The sequence below is a fragment of the Podarcis vaucheri genome (assembly GCF_965113315.1).
Source record: "Podarcis vaucheri genome assembly, chromosome: 17".
NCBI classification, from domain to species: domain Eukaryota; kingdom Metazoa; phylum Chordata; class Lepidosauria; order Squamata; family Lacertidae; genus Podarcis; species Podarcis vaucheri.
This window is the reverse complement of record NC_138755.1, coordinates 31,579,777-31,595,222: the sequence shown is the minus strand read 5'-3', so window position 1 is coordinate 31,595,222 and position 15,446 is coordinate 31,579,777. Positions and strand designations below refer to the sequence as shown.

General features: G+C 41.9%; 1 protein-coding gene across 17 annotated transcripts in view; it reads right to left on the bottom strand.

Moving 5' to 3' along the window:
- NRG1 (neuregulin 1) overlaps positions 1-15,446 on the bottom strand; it is a 499,123-nt gene that overhangs the window by 95,593 nt on the left and 388,084 nt on the right. For 2 of the 17 annotated variants that reach the window (XM_082204831.1, XM_082204835.1), the window contains exon 1: positions 2,444-4,056. The exons of 14 other annotated variants lie outside the window; for them this stretch is intronic. In XM_082204831.1, coding sequence (XP_082060957.1) covers positions 2,444-3,092 — 649 coding nt within the window. In that variant the 5' untranslated portion in view covers positions 3,093-4,056. Of the gene's footprint in view, positions 1-2,443; positions 4,058-15,446 lie in introns of those variants that run through there. One more of the 17 variants, XM_082204817.1, reaches the window with a different exon arrangement.

Sequence of the window (15,446 nt, the reverse complement as noted above, 5' to 3'; positions counted from 1 at the left end):
GTTAACAAGTTCCTTACTCCTTCTGTAAATACCTATATGGAATTTAAGACTTAAAGAACAAAACAGTTGTTGCAATCCTCCAAAATTTCCTCCACCACCTCCCTTCTGCAAATGTGGGCTGAGAGGAATGCAGATAATGATTTGCTGTTAGGCCACCTTCCCCCCACTCCTCTCAAGAAACCCACTAGATGGGTGGGCTATGAGCAAATTCTGTCTCAATTTCAAATTACTGAATTCATAAACTCTTCTCTGTTGTACAGAATGTTGCAGTCTGTGTATACGTTCGGTTTTGCTTCTTTACAGGTCTTTGTCATTTTTGTTCCTACGGGAAGCTGCTTTTTGTAAACGATGTTCAGTTTGCCAACTGCAGAGGGATGGCAACATTCCTAAGGAGACCCCCCCCCCAAAAAAAAGGTGAGAAAGAAGCTTGCTCCCCCCATGTCCCCCATCTACCTAAAATTGGTTAAGCTCCATAAGTCAACGAGGCAAATACATGACCAATCTTTGTTATACTAATCAACTTTATTTGCTCAGCAATCTGACAGACTATCAACTCAGGTAAGTTGTGTTTCGGCCAGTATTTCTGTAATGGATTCTCATGCAAAGGATCTCTGAAGGAGCTGTAATGTTGTGCCTTTTGAATCCTGTCTCTGCAGAACTCACATTTGGACTATTATAATAACTGGGCAAGATCCACAGCTCCTGCAGATGGGTGTAGCTGCACTGCTAGCAATGGAGATTTCTCGTTATACCGTTCAAATCATCTGGTGAATGAAGACTCAATCCTGAACATACTTACTAGACAGAAAAGTCCACATGAGCAAACATGCATAGGATTGGTCTGTAAATTAGTGGTATAACTGCTAATCTTTTTACATTTGACATACATCTGCCAGAAATGACCATGTGGTTGATTTATGATGCTCTCGAAATAATACCTCAAAAGTATATTAGCTAAAAAGGGGGTGAGGAGGTAGGGAATAAAGCTTACAATGTTATAAGAACAAACAAATCAGTGTTCACCATTGCACATCTCTGTTAAATATCACCACCCTCTCAAAACACACCCCCTTTGCATGTTTAATAGAAGTTCACTATTTATGTGTCATTTCAGTGATTTGCATTTCAAAAAAACGTTGGCAATTTTATTTTCCAACATAGCATTTTATTCTCTAAAATATGTTAATAGCAAGAGGTTCAAGTGAAAGCTAAAAGCTTGTTCATGCCCAGTCTCCTACATAGAGGAATAAAAGAAAAAGAAACTTTAGAGTTTAGATCTTCCAGTTTAAGCTATTTTGTGGAGCTTAGACACAAGCCAGTAAAGGGTGGGGTGAATTTCAATAAATTTGTTGATGTTGTTTCAGAATGGGCAAGCTTATACATCTAAACAAATTGATATTCTTTTGCCTCCAATGTTTCCAGGGATTTTCTAAAAAAATGTAAGTTATCAGGCTAAAAGCAACATCCTCCAAGCAGAAAATGGTTTGTCCTGATCCCAGATATTGGAACATGGCTGAAATTACTCAGTGGCAAAGGAAGTGCACTCCACACATGCTTAGAGTCTCTTTCATCTTTATCATTAAACCACACTCCCCAAGACAGAGTTCCCAATATAAAGAGATTCCAGGGCTTTAGCCTATGGCAAGCTATTGCTCAAATTTAGCCATAAATGGAAGGGTTATACACAATGGTATACTGGGCCAGTAGCTCATATCTGTACAGGTTGGTACCAGGTTCTAACTGGAAATATAAATGATCAGAATTACTGACAAATTTCCAGAGGGATAGTCATGCTTGGCACCTCTGCTGTAACAGACTAAGAGTCTTGTGGTACCTTGAAGACTTCACTGATTTTATGGGCATAAGCTTTTATGGACTGGAGCCCAGTTCATCATATGCTAGGAGTGCAGCTCACATTCCATACATCTGATGAAGCAGACTGTGGCCATGAAAACTCATGCCATAGTAAAATTGGTTAAAGTGCCGCAGGACTTCATTGCTTTTGCTAAATTAACAGTTTTGTTTTTTTCTCTTTGCACTAACCAGCTAACTTAAGGGGAGGGAGTATGAATGAGTGTTGAAGGGCATAATCTGTCAGGGACACAAAAGAATCAAGATCAAAAGGGAGTGATGATAACAGTCATATACAATTCGTTACTTAAATGGACCAGAGGAACTGTTTGTAAAGTACCATCAGTTGAACAAAGTTATTGTCATTATTACATGACTAGCACCCCCGATTTCTCAAGTATCTCTTTTTGCAACTTTAACAAAAGGACTGGCTAAAGCAAATATCTGAGCTAACACACGCCTCTTTAATTATTAGCAAATCTGTTAGTATCAATCGTATCATCACAATATGAATACTCTTTAATGTCGATTGCACCTGTTTTGTACGCATATGAATGACAATTCTGCACAGGGAATAGGATTGAATGCTTACCTAGTTTTGGTGGAGCTGTTTGGATATTAGTTTCAAATTCTTGTGGCAGAGATGTTGTCGTGGACCCTTTCACTTCAGGTTCTATACTAGGTGGGGGTAAGGAGGGCACTGAAGAGAGTAAAAACTGATCCTCTAACTGGTCACCTCTAGATGGAGACGGCTTAGAAGCAACCTCAGGGGGAACTGGTGAACCCGAAGGCTGCCCTGTGACTTCAAAGTTAGCTACATTGGTGGGTACTGGAAAGTAAGAAGTATGCACTACAGATGGCACCCAAGCAGAGAGTGCAGTAGGATCCACGGCAGTCACTGGATCTTGCCCAATCCTATCTGGGTCAAGATGTGTTGGAGAATCATATTCAAAAATCTTGTCCACAAAGACCCACTTGAGGCCAGCAATGCAGAGGCAGAGGCTGGTCAGGCAAGCCAAGATCGGGACAATGCAGATCTTTTCAGAGTTGAGGCAGCCTGTCAGCCGCTCTGCCTCCAGACACACACAGCAAGTAGCAGCAAGGCCTGCTATTCCCTGCACCCTTGTGTCTGCTGTTTGATTCTCTGGTATGTCCTCTTCAGCAGGAAGCCCCTCGAGTGATGGAGTGGGACTGAGCTGGTTCGAGGGGTTGGGAAAACTCTCCAGAGTAGCTTCAGACATATTTAAGCATGTATTTCTTCAGTTGAGCTCTCTTCTAGAAGGCCTCAAAAAACCTTTCCATTATCACTAACAAGCAAGCCAAAAGATGGGGGGAAAAGATCCAGAGAAATCTTACCGGATCACAGCATCGGTATCAAGAGTTCAAGTGTCAGAACACGATCCAAATAAAGGGGGAGAAATCCTTCCAAATATTCAGAAAGGAGAAAAGCCTCTGCTAATGATTCAGCTCCTGCTCCTCCTCCTTGCTCACTTTTAAAAAATTGTTGTTTATAATTCCTCTCAAGCCATCTCAGTTCTTCACGGAGCGAAAAACAAGAAGATTAAGGGGAAAGAAGAAGAATCTGAAATCCTGAGGGAAATTGTTTAAGTGAACGAAGAGCCCAGAGCGAGAGGCTGGCTTCTCACCTTGAGCATCTGAGTCGGGTGGCTGCTTAGATGGAGGAAAACACAGCCGTCATGCAGCAGGAGCAAAAGGAAAATCAGTAAGAACGGCAGTAGCAGCAGCGGCGGCAGCAGCAGCAGCAGCAATGACAGTAGCAACAGCATCCTGTTGTGCGAAAGAGCCGGCAGAAAGAGGCTGAATCATTACAGAGCAGCAGGTGCCTGCTCCCTGGGCATCACTGCAAGCAATATCATTACAGAGAGATTCGAAAAGGAGATAATGGCAACTCTGTCCTCGGTCCTTACCACCTCCCTCTTCTTTGTCCCTCCCCAGTATTCCTTCCCTTTAGTTCTTCCCTTTCTTCTTTCCTTCACTCTGTTCTTCTGACATACAGATTCCCTCTGCTTCCCTTCTTCTCTCCCCACCCCCACCCCTCTGCAGGGCTGGTCCGAGTTAAATCAGCACACCCAGCAACACAGCACTGCCGGTGACTTCCTATTTCATCCAATTAGATGGAGGAGAGGCCATAAAATCTAAGGGAGGAATGGAGGAGCCAGTTAGACTCTCTCTCTTTCTCCCACTGTGTGGTCACGAAAGGATGGCAATCGATTAGAGCAATCTAACAAAGCTGCAACGAGGATGAGGGTGGGGAAGGTTGTAGGTGGCAGCCTTATGGGCTGGACTTAATGCTAAGACTGTCGGATATCCGATCCCTCCCAGGGGACATAGGCCTTTCAGCTGCAGTTTCTTTCTGCCTGCTACCTAGAGATAAAGTTTGCCTTCTCATCAGTCTAGTAAGTAGAATTCATCACAGGCAACACAATTATGATTTAAAGGACAGGGTTTGTTTGCTTTTGTTTATTTAAATAGAAGCTTCTCAAGCATACGATCCACGTGTTAGATTTTGGAATAAATATTTTGAACACAATTCTATATTAGTATTGCATTAGCTGTGTATGGGAGGGAAAACTTGCTTGAAAAATACTATGTTTTGTCTTCCAAAATTAAAGAGGACCAAAGCTAAAGTTTATTCAGTTTGACATCTTCCACTCTTTCTTAGTATTTACAAACCATTTACTAATTATATTGAGTAAAATGTCATCAGCTCCACTACAGTCCACTTTCAAGGACTATAAATTTGAGTAGAAACCAAACACAATTAACTGGCAAATAAAATTCACATTTGGTTTCCCAATGAAAAATAGTCAAAGGTTTTCTATCAGCGAGAATTGCAACAGACCGAGTAATTCCTATAGATGGTTCATGACTTGCATGACAAAGTCATGTCAAATAAAGCTATTTATATTTGTAAGAAAAGGAATTTTGGGATACAGACCTCACTGCCCCATTGCCTTCTGTGCAGTTGTTTACACCAATAATTTTTTAAAAATAGCCAGGGACACCATTTTTGGAAAGTAGCCCCACACCATATCATTATTATTTCACAAGAGCACCAGTGTTTTCTATGAAAAGTTACCACAACAATGATTTTAAAACGTACATCTCTTTTAGAATTCCCTATTGAATATATCCAAGGGCGTGCATTTGTCCATCACTGGGAATCTTGTCCTCCCACTTTCAGATCTCTGTCGGATCCATACTACTGAAATATATGCAATAGTTGTTCTTCTGATTTTGACTGTCATTTTACGTAAGATCAGAAGAAATGAAGTTATCAGGACGCCAAACTCGCCCACCCTAATCTTAGCGTTTGGTGCTATTTCAGCAAAATATTAAAATGCAGCTCCCCCTCTTTGTTGCTTCATATTGGATCCTTATTGCACAAAAGAATAGCCTAAGTACGGTCATGGAAATGTAAGTAACATTTGCATAAAGCAGATTTATTGGCACTGTAGGAGCTTCTTTGGAGATTTTGCAACCCAATGTGTCAATATATAGTGATGGAACGTGCTAGGAACCCTTAATCAGCAGCTGCTGGAGACTGAACACTGCATCAGCTTTCCTGGCACCGCTGAGCCTACTGCGTCTCTATGAGCTTTAATCAAGAGGCACTAGGGAGGAATTTTGGTTAATACTGATAATTCATCCACTCCAATGTAAGCCTGTAGAAAACAACATACCTTCCGTTCAATGCAAGCAAGCTTAACCACTAAAGGCACCAAATTTTTGAATGTTGAGCATTCTTTGCAGTAAGTGAATAAAGCAATCAGAATTCTTCCATGAGAAGTAGCTTCACTTCGCTTGGTTTCAAGGCTTTGGGGCCAGGGTGGTCAGTTTCTGCTTGCAGTCCTTTCAATTTCCAGTTCAAGTAGATGAAAAGGCCACCACAGAGCCTTCCAGAGTCGACTCAACCACCAGGTTGAGGTGGAGGAAGTGCAAGAGGCAGTGCTGCCACAGGTGCCACCCTCCCCATTGCTTCTGTATTCTGCTCTGGTCAGACCTCACCTGGAGTACTGTGTCCAGTTCTGGGCACCACAATTCAAGAAGGACACTGACAAACTGGAACGTGTCCAGAGGAGGGCAGCCAAAATGGTCAAAGGCCTGGAAACGATGCCTTATGAGGAACGGCTAAAGGAGCTGGGCATGTTTAGCCTGGAGAAGAGGAGGTTAAGGGGTGATATGATAGCCATGTTCAAATATATAAAAGGATGTCACATAGAGGAGTGAGAAAGGTTGTTTTCTGCTGCTCCAGAGAAGCGGACACGGAGCAATGGATCCAAACTACAAGAGGGAAGATTCCACCTAAACATTAGGAAGAACTTCCTGACAGTAAGAGCTGTTCGACAGTGGAATTTGCTGCCAAGGAGTGTGGTGGAGTCTCCTACTTTGGAGGTCTTTAAGCAGAGGCTTGACAACCATATGTCAGGAGTGCTCTGATGGTGTTTCCTGCTTGGCAGGGGGTTGGACTCGATGGCCCTTGTGGTCTCTTCCAACTCTATGATTCTATGATTCTGCCACTGGTGGAGAAGCAACCCAGGTAAGGGAGCGTTCAGCAGCAGCATAGCAGCACAGCCTTCTGTTGCACAGCATCGCTTGCGGGTCTGCCCCACCCTGAGGAGTGGAGAGAGACCACCTTAAGGAGAAGCCCTTAAGGAACCTGGGAACCTGGTGCCTACAGAAGTGTTAGGTGATTTGTTGGGTTTTTGTCATCATTCTTTGTAAAAAGCTATGAAATTTTCCACAAGGATCTGTCAGGGAACTGCCATCGGCTCAGAGGCGAGAGATCAAAGGGCAGTTGTGTTACAGGGAGCCTCCAAAAATCTTGCAAAGCAGTTCCTCTTCCGGCGAGGAGGAAAGCCCCACTTCCAGTGGAGAAGAGGTGCAAGGGCCAGAGGATGCTAGGAAGAGACTTAACACTGAGCCTCAGCAAACTGGAGAGGCGGGGAGCACGCCCTTGCCATCGCCCATCCTGCGCAGTAGTCTGAGGCACAGGGAGGGGCAGAAAAGGCTGGGGGTGACGAGACTTTTATGTTGGGGGAGGTACAAAAACAGAGCACTCCCGGATTCTGCTAGCAATTGAGCCAGACATGAACTTATGACGCTCTTCACTGTAAATGGTTTGCACCAAAATAAAGCCTGTAAAAGGCAGGTCGGAGTCTTGCCTGGTTACTCTCGAGCAACCGGAACAGCACCTGACAGGATCTGTGCCTTGGATAGGTATTCTTGTGATGTTGGCATGAACCAGCTCTGTGATTCTTCTGTACAGTATACTCATGTAAGCTTTAATTTGACTGTGGTTTAATGTGACTGTGATTCCACATGTTCTCCTGGTAAAAAATTAGGCAGTGAGCAGCATAAATAATAGCTGAGGTTTCATGTTTTTCCTGAACCTTAGAAATCAAAACCCTGTTCTTGAATAACGTAAGATAAAATCTGCATATATATTAGCCCAAGATTTAGGTTTCCCCACTCCTGATAATTCGGTAATTGAAGGCACACATTAGGACAGCAGTAGGAAAGAAGAAAAATAAAGATTGATGAGTGTACACGTGATAGTTAGATGACGTTTAAGGCAAGGTGGACATGAGTTATATGAGAGGAATACAAAGCTATGCAAAACACTGGCACCCTGCACTGAAAATCACTGACACCCTGCATCCTTGATAACTCAAAGTTCTGATCAATGTTTGGATGGGATACCACCTAGGATTAAAGCTATTAAATGAGGAAGTCAGTGATATTAAGCAGAGGTATACCTAGGGATTGTTAAAACCACTATGGAGTGTATTATATATATGTGTGGCAAGAAGCTTCCCATCCATGCACTGTGGCACAACACATGCACTTTTTTGCCCTTCCTCTTTGCTTCACCCACACTCTAGACCAGTCTTTCTCAACCTGTGGATCCCCAGATGTTGTTGAACTACAACTCCCATCACCTCTAGCTAGCAAGGCCAGAGCTCAGGGATGATGGGAGTTGTAGTCCAACAACATATGGGGACCCCACAGGTTGAGAACCTCTGCTCTAGATGCTTTGAGTACAGTGGTACCTTGGTTTACAAACTTAATCCGTTCAGGAAGTCTGTTCTTAAACCAAAGTGTTCTTAAACCAAGGCGTGCTTTCCCATAGCAGCAGGGGACTCAATCTACAAATGGAACACACTCAACAGGAAGCGGAACATGTTCTGCTTCCAAGGCAAAGTTCACAAACCAAAACACCTACTTCCGGGTTTGCAGCGTTCTTAATCCAAGTTGTTCATAAACTAAGCTGTTCTTAAACCAAGGTACCACTGTACTTGGGTTGCATAAAATGCATTAATTTATAATGTAGCTATTATAGTAAAGTGATTTTCTTCGGGGGGTGAGAAGGCGCTGATACAGCTCCTTGGTAAAGGTGCAAGAGACTCTAGCATGCCTCTGCTGTTTACTGAGATTTAGCATGGTAGGGCTGGACTCGGCTAGACTCCGCCTCCTCTCTCAAGTGATTGAAATGCAGGAGGAAACCTGATAGTCTTAGCCATTGCTTCACAACCTTGCTTACATAAGTGGCAACATACAGAGAACTCTCACCACACTAAAAACTCATTGTAATCTATGGTTTGTGGACTGCAGCCACTGAATCAAGCATTTTCAATCTGTTAATAAACTTTCAGTTTCAGCATATGGCTTGTGGTGAAGAAAAGATTCCCAGGAAATACTATAGTGCGACTGTCTAGTTGTTGATGATTAACTATGCCAGGCATCCCCAAACTCGGCCCCTCCAGCTGTTTCAGGACTACAACTCCCATCATCCCTAGCTAACAGGACCAGTGGTCAGGGATGATGGGAATTGTAGTCCCAAAAAACAGCTGGAGGGCCGAGTTTGGGGATGCCTGAACTATGCTGAAGAAAGCTCAATGATAACAGAGAAGCTTTGTTAATCTCTAAGGTGCTGATGTGGTTTTTTGTTTTGCTTTTGCTTTTCTTTGCTGTAAACCAAGCAACTTTTCTGAATTTTTTTCTCAAATGTCTGTTATTTTTTTCAAAAATACATAAAAATATGTTCGATTTCTGACCCACTTTATAGTGACTGTTCTCAGTGGAAGAAATTACAGTCTTGCAAATCCACAATTTTTCTAGCATGTCTGCCTCCCTCCTGTGTGTGTGTGTGTGTGTGTGTGTGTGTGTGAGAGAGAGAGAGAGAGAGAGAGGATACTATATCTGTATCATATAAAGCATCAGAGAGAGATAGAAATTAGAATTAAGCCATCTTTCATTCACAAAAGCATCCTTGCATGATTGCTCAGACATGATTCGCTTGCCCTAGGTTATCAGGCCTCTGCTATCCCATCTCCTCTGCACAGCAGCCTTTTGAGCAACCTCCACATACTTCACTCTTTCAATCTTTTCTCCTGTCAGCCCCTGCAGCCTAGGCATCATTTCAGTCAGTTTGTTCTGAATCATTTCTGCTTTACTAACATCAGTCTGGTACTGAACAGAACTGAATAAAGCATGGCAACGGCCCTCTCACTAGAAACTACTTCCAGAGACCATGACAGAATGCAACCTCAGAACCACATGTTCACTTTAAAACAAAACTCCACCCTTGAGTCGCATGCTGTACAATTGCCACCAGTTATTAACACTGGCATTTGGCATAGCCAGAAAATATTATCAAATGGGTTAAGATCTATGAGATTTAATAAAGTAATCCACGTTAGGTGAGGGGGATATAAGTTTACTTTAGGACTGCAAAGTCAGTCTTAGAAAGAAATCCTTTTGTGAAATCATAGAATGGAAGTGATATAACAGAAAATGCAGAAAGAAAAGCTATTTAATGACCTGCATTCAGTGACATTAAGAGAAAACCAGAGAAAACCACTGCATACTGAAATATTGCATAAAGTGTAGAGATTCTGCAGTAAACTTGCTGCTGGTAACAATGCTTTATCATTGACTTAAGATCTATTTCCAAGTCCTTTGTTCAAATCCTTTTTGATGGTTCCCAAGGCTTTGCAACAGCTACATCAATAAGAAAAATGAAATACATTATCCATACCTTAATCCTGCTAAAGCTATGATGCAAGTAACTACAGTACAGGCAAAAGAGAAAGAAGGAAAGTAGTTTTTCACCAAAATTCTATTTAAAGTTGTGGACTAAGTTAAACTAACATGAAGGAACAAACACGGCTGCCAGACTATCATGGAATTCCACTTTTGCAGACCTGTTTTGCACACTTAAACACTCTTCTCAATTTCATCTCAATTGAGCTTTTTATATTATTATATTCTTTCCTTACAGTCACACTGTAAGAAAAAACCTCCTTCTGCTTTCCTTGTGAGGTAGAACAGCTGAGATATGCCCTTGCATAATTTAGCACTATTTATTATTTCTAATGTGCAAGCTGCCCTTTAACCACAAGGGGAGCCCAGGGCAGATCTCATTAAAGTGACACACAACAATTCAGAAGTTAATAATATAGACAGGAATTACAACTTCATTAAAATATTGGCCAAAAGTCTGGATAAATGAACACGTTTTTACCTATTTCCTTAATGCAGATAAAAAGGGGGACTGACAGATCTTCCTTGTGAGGGGGTTACATATCTGAGACGCTGTCACTGAGAATGACCTATCTTGCATCCTCATTCTTCACACTGGTGAGACCACAAGTAAGGCCTCTCTCCCAGACAGCAATTTTTGGGTCAGGAGGTATTGGAGAAAATGTTCTTTCAAGTACTGGGGACCCAAGCCATTTAGTGATGAATTAGCAAGGGTTCTGAGCAGTGCTGTTTTTCCAGAAGAAGTGGTGCCAGAAGAAGTGGTGCATGAACATATTCTCTTAGAATGGGCAATGGTGCTCGCTTCAGAGGTGCCAGAACTGAGTTCTTGTGAGTTGCCTTTGAAAAAAGTCCTGGTTCACCAGGGTACAGTGGTACCTCGGGTTACATACGCTTCAGGTTGCATACGCTTCAGGTTACAGACTCCGCTAACCCAGAAATAGTACCTCGGGTTAAGAACTTTGCTTCAGGATGAGAACAGAAATCGTGCTCCGGCGGTGAGGCGGCAGCGGGAGGCCCCATTAGCTAAAGTGCTGCTTCAGGTTAAGAACAGTTTCAGGTTAAGAACGGACCTCCGGAACGAATTAAGTACTTAACCCGAGGTACCACTGTATCAGGTACAACATGCAAGAAGCATGATAAGCCTTAGTCCAGGAAAGCATTTTTTGACATATAAGCATGAGATCTTTTGCCTTTCTGCCAGACAGTATATGAAGAGGGATGCTTTGAATATAACTTGCTCGGCTTTCTATAATGGACTAGATAAGTGTCATGGCTGAGAACGACTTAAGGAGAAAAAGGGATTTACTCAACAGAAGCCCTAGGCAGGCAAGCACTATTCTATAAGACCGGACAGTATGTGTGATCCCACATACAATTTGTGACTGCTGTAAAAGAGAGAATGTAATGGCAACTGTGCATACTGTTAGTGATATACAACACCCCCACACAAAAAAGGGTTGGAGAATTTTCAGATTTACTTTATTTTGTGGCCAAATTGTGAACACTAATCAAGATTTGTCCCAGTTTAAATTTATATTCTTGCCAAGAGTTAAGCAGGGAAACAATCTGTTAGCATCAAGGATTCTGTTGGAAGGAAGATAGATAAAGTAGCTTTCCAACATCCTAGTACAGGGGACTATTTTTACAAGAAAACTATTCTAGAAGAAAAACACTGTTTTAAAAGGAGAAATTGCTCAAATAACCCTTCCACTGCCCACGAGAATGCAACAAATGTTTACTACCATTAATCTCGGTTGGCCACCCAGACCTAAATCTGTTTACTTTTTAGAATTAGCACAATTAGTCTTATTCTTGCCACTAAAAGCTGTCAGATTTTAAATATCCAGCAGCTGCTCCTTAAATTAGATTCACTGTACTCCCTAAATGGATTCCTCAATAGCCTAGCATATTCTTGAATGCAACTATCTCCTAGAAGATGAAGCATTTGTTGAAAGACAATTCTACATTATGCAGCAACCAGATGAAATAAACAATTGAAGCAAAGCAAGGAGTCTCTAGGAATGTACACCAGTACATTGTTCATTCACATAAAACTACAGGTAAACATCTACCGTATTGGCCCGAATATAAGCCGCACCTGCAAATAAGCCGCACCTTTAAAATTCAAGAGGAAAATAGAAGAAATGACAATACACAAATATAAGCCACTCCCTTTAAATTCCACAGGCACTCACACCTATAAATGGCAAATGTAAAAGAAAATCCTACAGTGATATCGTAAAAGCCAATTTTTTGTAAGGTTGCAAATTTAAGCTGCACTTAAAATTTTCACGTTTGGAATTAGAAATAAAAGTGTGGCTTATATTCAGGCCAGTATATATTCTGGAAAGTGGTTTATCTGTCTGGCTATCTGTTCTCTATGGTCTAGCCACCTCTCAATATATTATCACCAAACTTGGTTCCTGTGGTGGGAATGGCAATCTTCATCTATCTTGGGACACCGACCACCATTTTGATTCAAGATGTCAGAGTAAAACATCACATTGATTTGACTTCACTCATTTTTTGGTACAGGTTATGTCCCCTCTCAAAATATCGTCGTCAAATTTCGTGAGGTAGGAGAGGCAGTCTTTGTCAACTCTGGTAAACTGAAATGTGATTTTGCCACCCATGGTGAACGTCCCAGGGGCAGGGGGGTGCTGCGAGTGGCCCAGGGGGATGCTGCCTGTGGCAAGTGTCCGGGGGGGGGCACAGCAATGTCAACACCCCCCCCCAGGGATGATGCCCAGGGTGGACCACACTCACTGCACCCCCTTCCTCTGCCAGTGGCATTATTGCTTCCAAATCAACAGTAGGAGTTTTGAAAATCTACACTTCTGCCATATAGCTCTAAACTTTGTTACCCCTTTTGCAATTTTGGTATGTAGACATCTCCTGGCAATAAAAATTGAAACCACACATCCCTCCACCTGACAGGTGTCTGTCACATTCCAAGCTGGCTCTTTGTAGATGTAAGGCAGCCTAATTGATCATCAATGATCAGGCCATATCAAATCCAAGGAAGCTTGCATAATCAGATAAGTCATTAAGAAGTTGCTGATTCTACTAAGAAAGAGGTATGGTAGGAAAAAGGGAAGAGAGGTCAAATTCAATGTCTTCACAGCCATGACAGGAAAAAGACAATTTCAGACATGTTCTAACTGTGTTTTAAATGTTATGGTCCCTACGCACAACCCTTTGCAGAATTCTAACCTTGCTTTGACCGAACACCAGCAGGGTGAGCTGAAAGGAAAGCGGAACCTCTCCTGCTCTGCATCATACAAGCAGCTTCTGAACTGCTGCAAAGAACACAGTGCAATGCATCAACAAAAACAAAAATAGAATCACCAACCAGGTTATTTTAGTCCATCAAGCGGACGGACAATAGTCGCTTCCAGAATTGCTGCAGCAAGAAAAATGAACGTGTCCAGTGTAAAACGGGGAGGGTCAGAATTAATCATTTAAGCTTTTGCCATTTTTTTTAAAAAAAAGCACCAAAGATATTACAATAATTTTTTGAGTAGTAGATGTTGATGAGATTAAAAAACATTTGTCTAGGGGGTAATAACTGTTTGCAGTCGGTTCTACTACAGCTCATTGTCCAGCCACTCCTTCCCCCATTCTCTATGCACCAACCAGCATCCATCAGTACAGGAAGCCTAATACATTATTTATGTGGATGCAGCAGCTAGAAAGTCTATGCATGGCGTTTACTTTTGAAATAGTAAGTTATAGTTATTGGCAGAGGGAAGCATGAGGCTGTGCATTAAGGTGATGAGCTAGACCTATAGTCTTGCCAAATAGAATAGCTAAGTAATAACAAATAATATTTAGGAAGGGGAAAAAAAAAACCCAACCATGTTTGATTTTGTGGGGATAGCAGAGCTCTGCAGTGCCCCAGCAGACAACCTCAAATTATTCTGTAGCAATTAACTGATTGTAATAGGCTTGCACATTTCCTTTGATCTATTAATGTGATTAAGTGCAAGTGTATTTACTCAGCATTTTCCAGAAGGCACGTGGTATGAGCAGTGACAGAATTTAGCATCTGTATGAAAACTGAATGAGTAAAAGCAAGAAGTAAAAAAAAAATGAACAAACCCCCAAACCCTATCTTTTAAGATTTCAAGAAAGGTGAAACTGACATACAAAGGACAGCGATGCTCTTTCCAAGCACACCTAGGAGCATAATGTGTAGCCGTTATGTTTCATACTTTTTATTCTTGTAAAGTAACTCCAGCGCTGGGAGGAAATTCACAAGACCAGGGGTCAGCAAACTTTTTCAGCAGGGGGCTGGTCCAATGTCCCTCAGACCTTGTGGTGGGACGGACTATATTTTGAAGGGGGGGGGAAATGAATGAATTCCTATGCCCCACAAATAACCCAGAGATGCATTTTAAATAAAAGGACACATTCTACTCATGTAAAAACACACTGATTCCTGGACTGTCCGCGGGCCGGATTTAGAAGGCGATTGGGCCGGATCCGGCCCCCGTGTCTTAGTTTGCCTCCCCATGCACAAGACGCTTAATATGGTAGCTACGCTTGTCTGCTGTAGAAGAGGTTGAGTAGAATTCTACTAAAAGCAATTCCATCTTCCAAAAAAAAAAAAATTGTTTAAAAAGTGGGGAAGCCAACAAGCCTCAGTGCTCAGGTTTTTCTCCTTTATCTTATGGACTTTCACCTTCTATCCAAGTTCTTATTAGCGGTGTACCATTAATAGCTGGTGGCACTTAACAAGTCATTATTTTTCCTTCTTGTCCATGTGAATCTGAGAACCATGGCAGGAAAAGCTGCAGTCTTCCCCTTGAATGATGGCTCTGTCTCTCCCATGTGGCCATTGATTACCAGCAACCTCTTTAGCTAGGCTCCGACAGCTGACATACACTTTCCATACAAATGCCCTTCAGTGTCTGTGGCGTACGAACAAGAGTGCTGGATGATATGGAGATCCTTTATAATTCTTTGCACTAATCCTATTAGGGAAAAGGGCTGCTCACTAATGAAGCAAATATATTTTATGCAACTAGAAAAATAATAATAATCCACTATTTGCTTTATTACACATGTGAATCCCACCCAGCCTCCACTTTTCAAGGTTGCTGATGAATTCCAGAAAGGTAAGTCATGTTAGTCTGATGTGGAAAGAACAAAAAGGCATCTTGTGCCCCCCCACCTTCAAAGACCCATTGAAGCGTTGCATTTTGTTGGCAGATTTACATATATTTATATATACACAAATACAGGGGAAATATATCTAGAACAGCCATAAAAGGCAGTAAGAAGTCTGCAATCCCAAACAGAAACAATCGGTATTGGTGGCTATGATTAAACTAGAATAAGGTCAACTTGTATTTGTTCTACTGCTTTAAATGATCAACAATCCTTCTAACTCTTCTCATTATTGTATTACAGGACAACAAAGCAATAAAGAGACTCCTGTAGTACTTAAAGATTAGAATTTATTGTTGCTTTTGCTGCAGCAGTCTAACACAGCTACCTCTCTGGAATATAAAGAAAATGTTTTC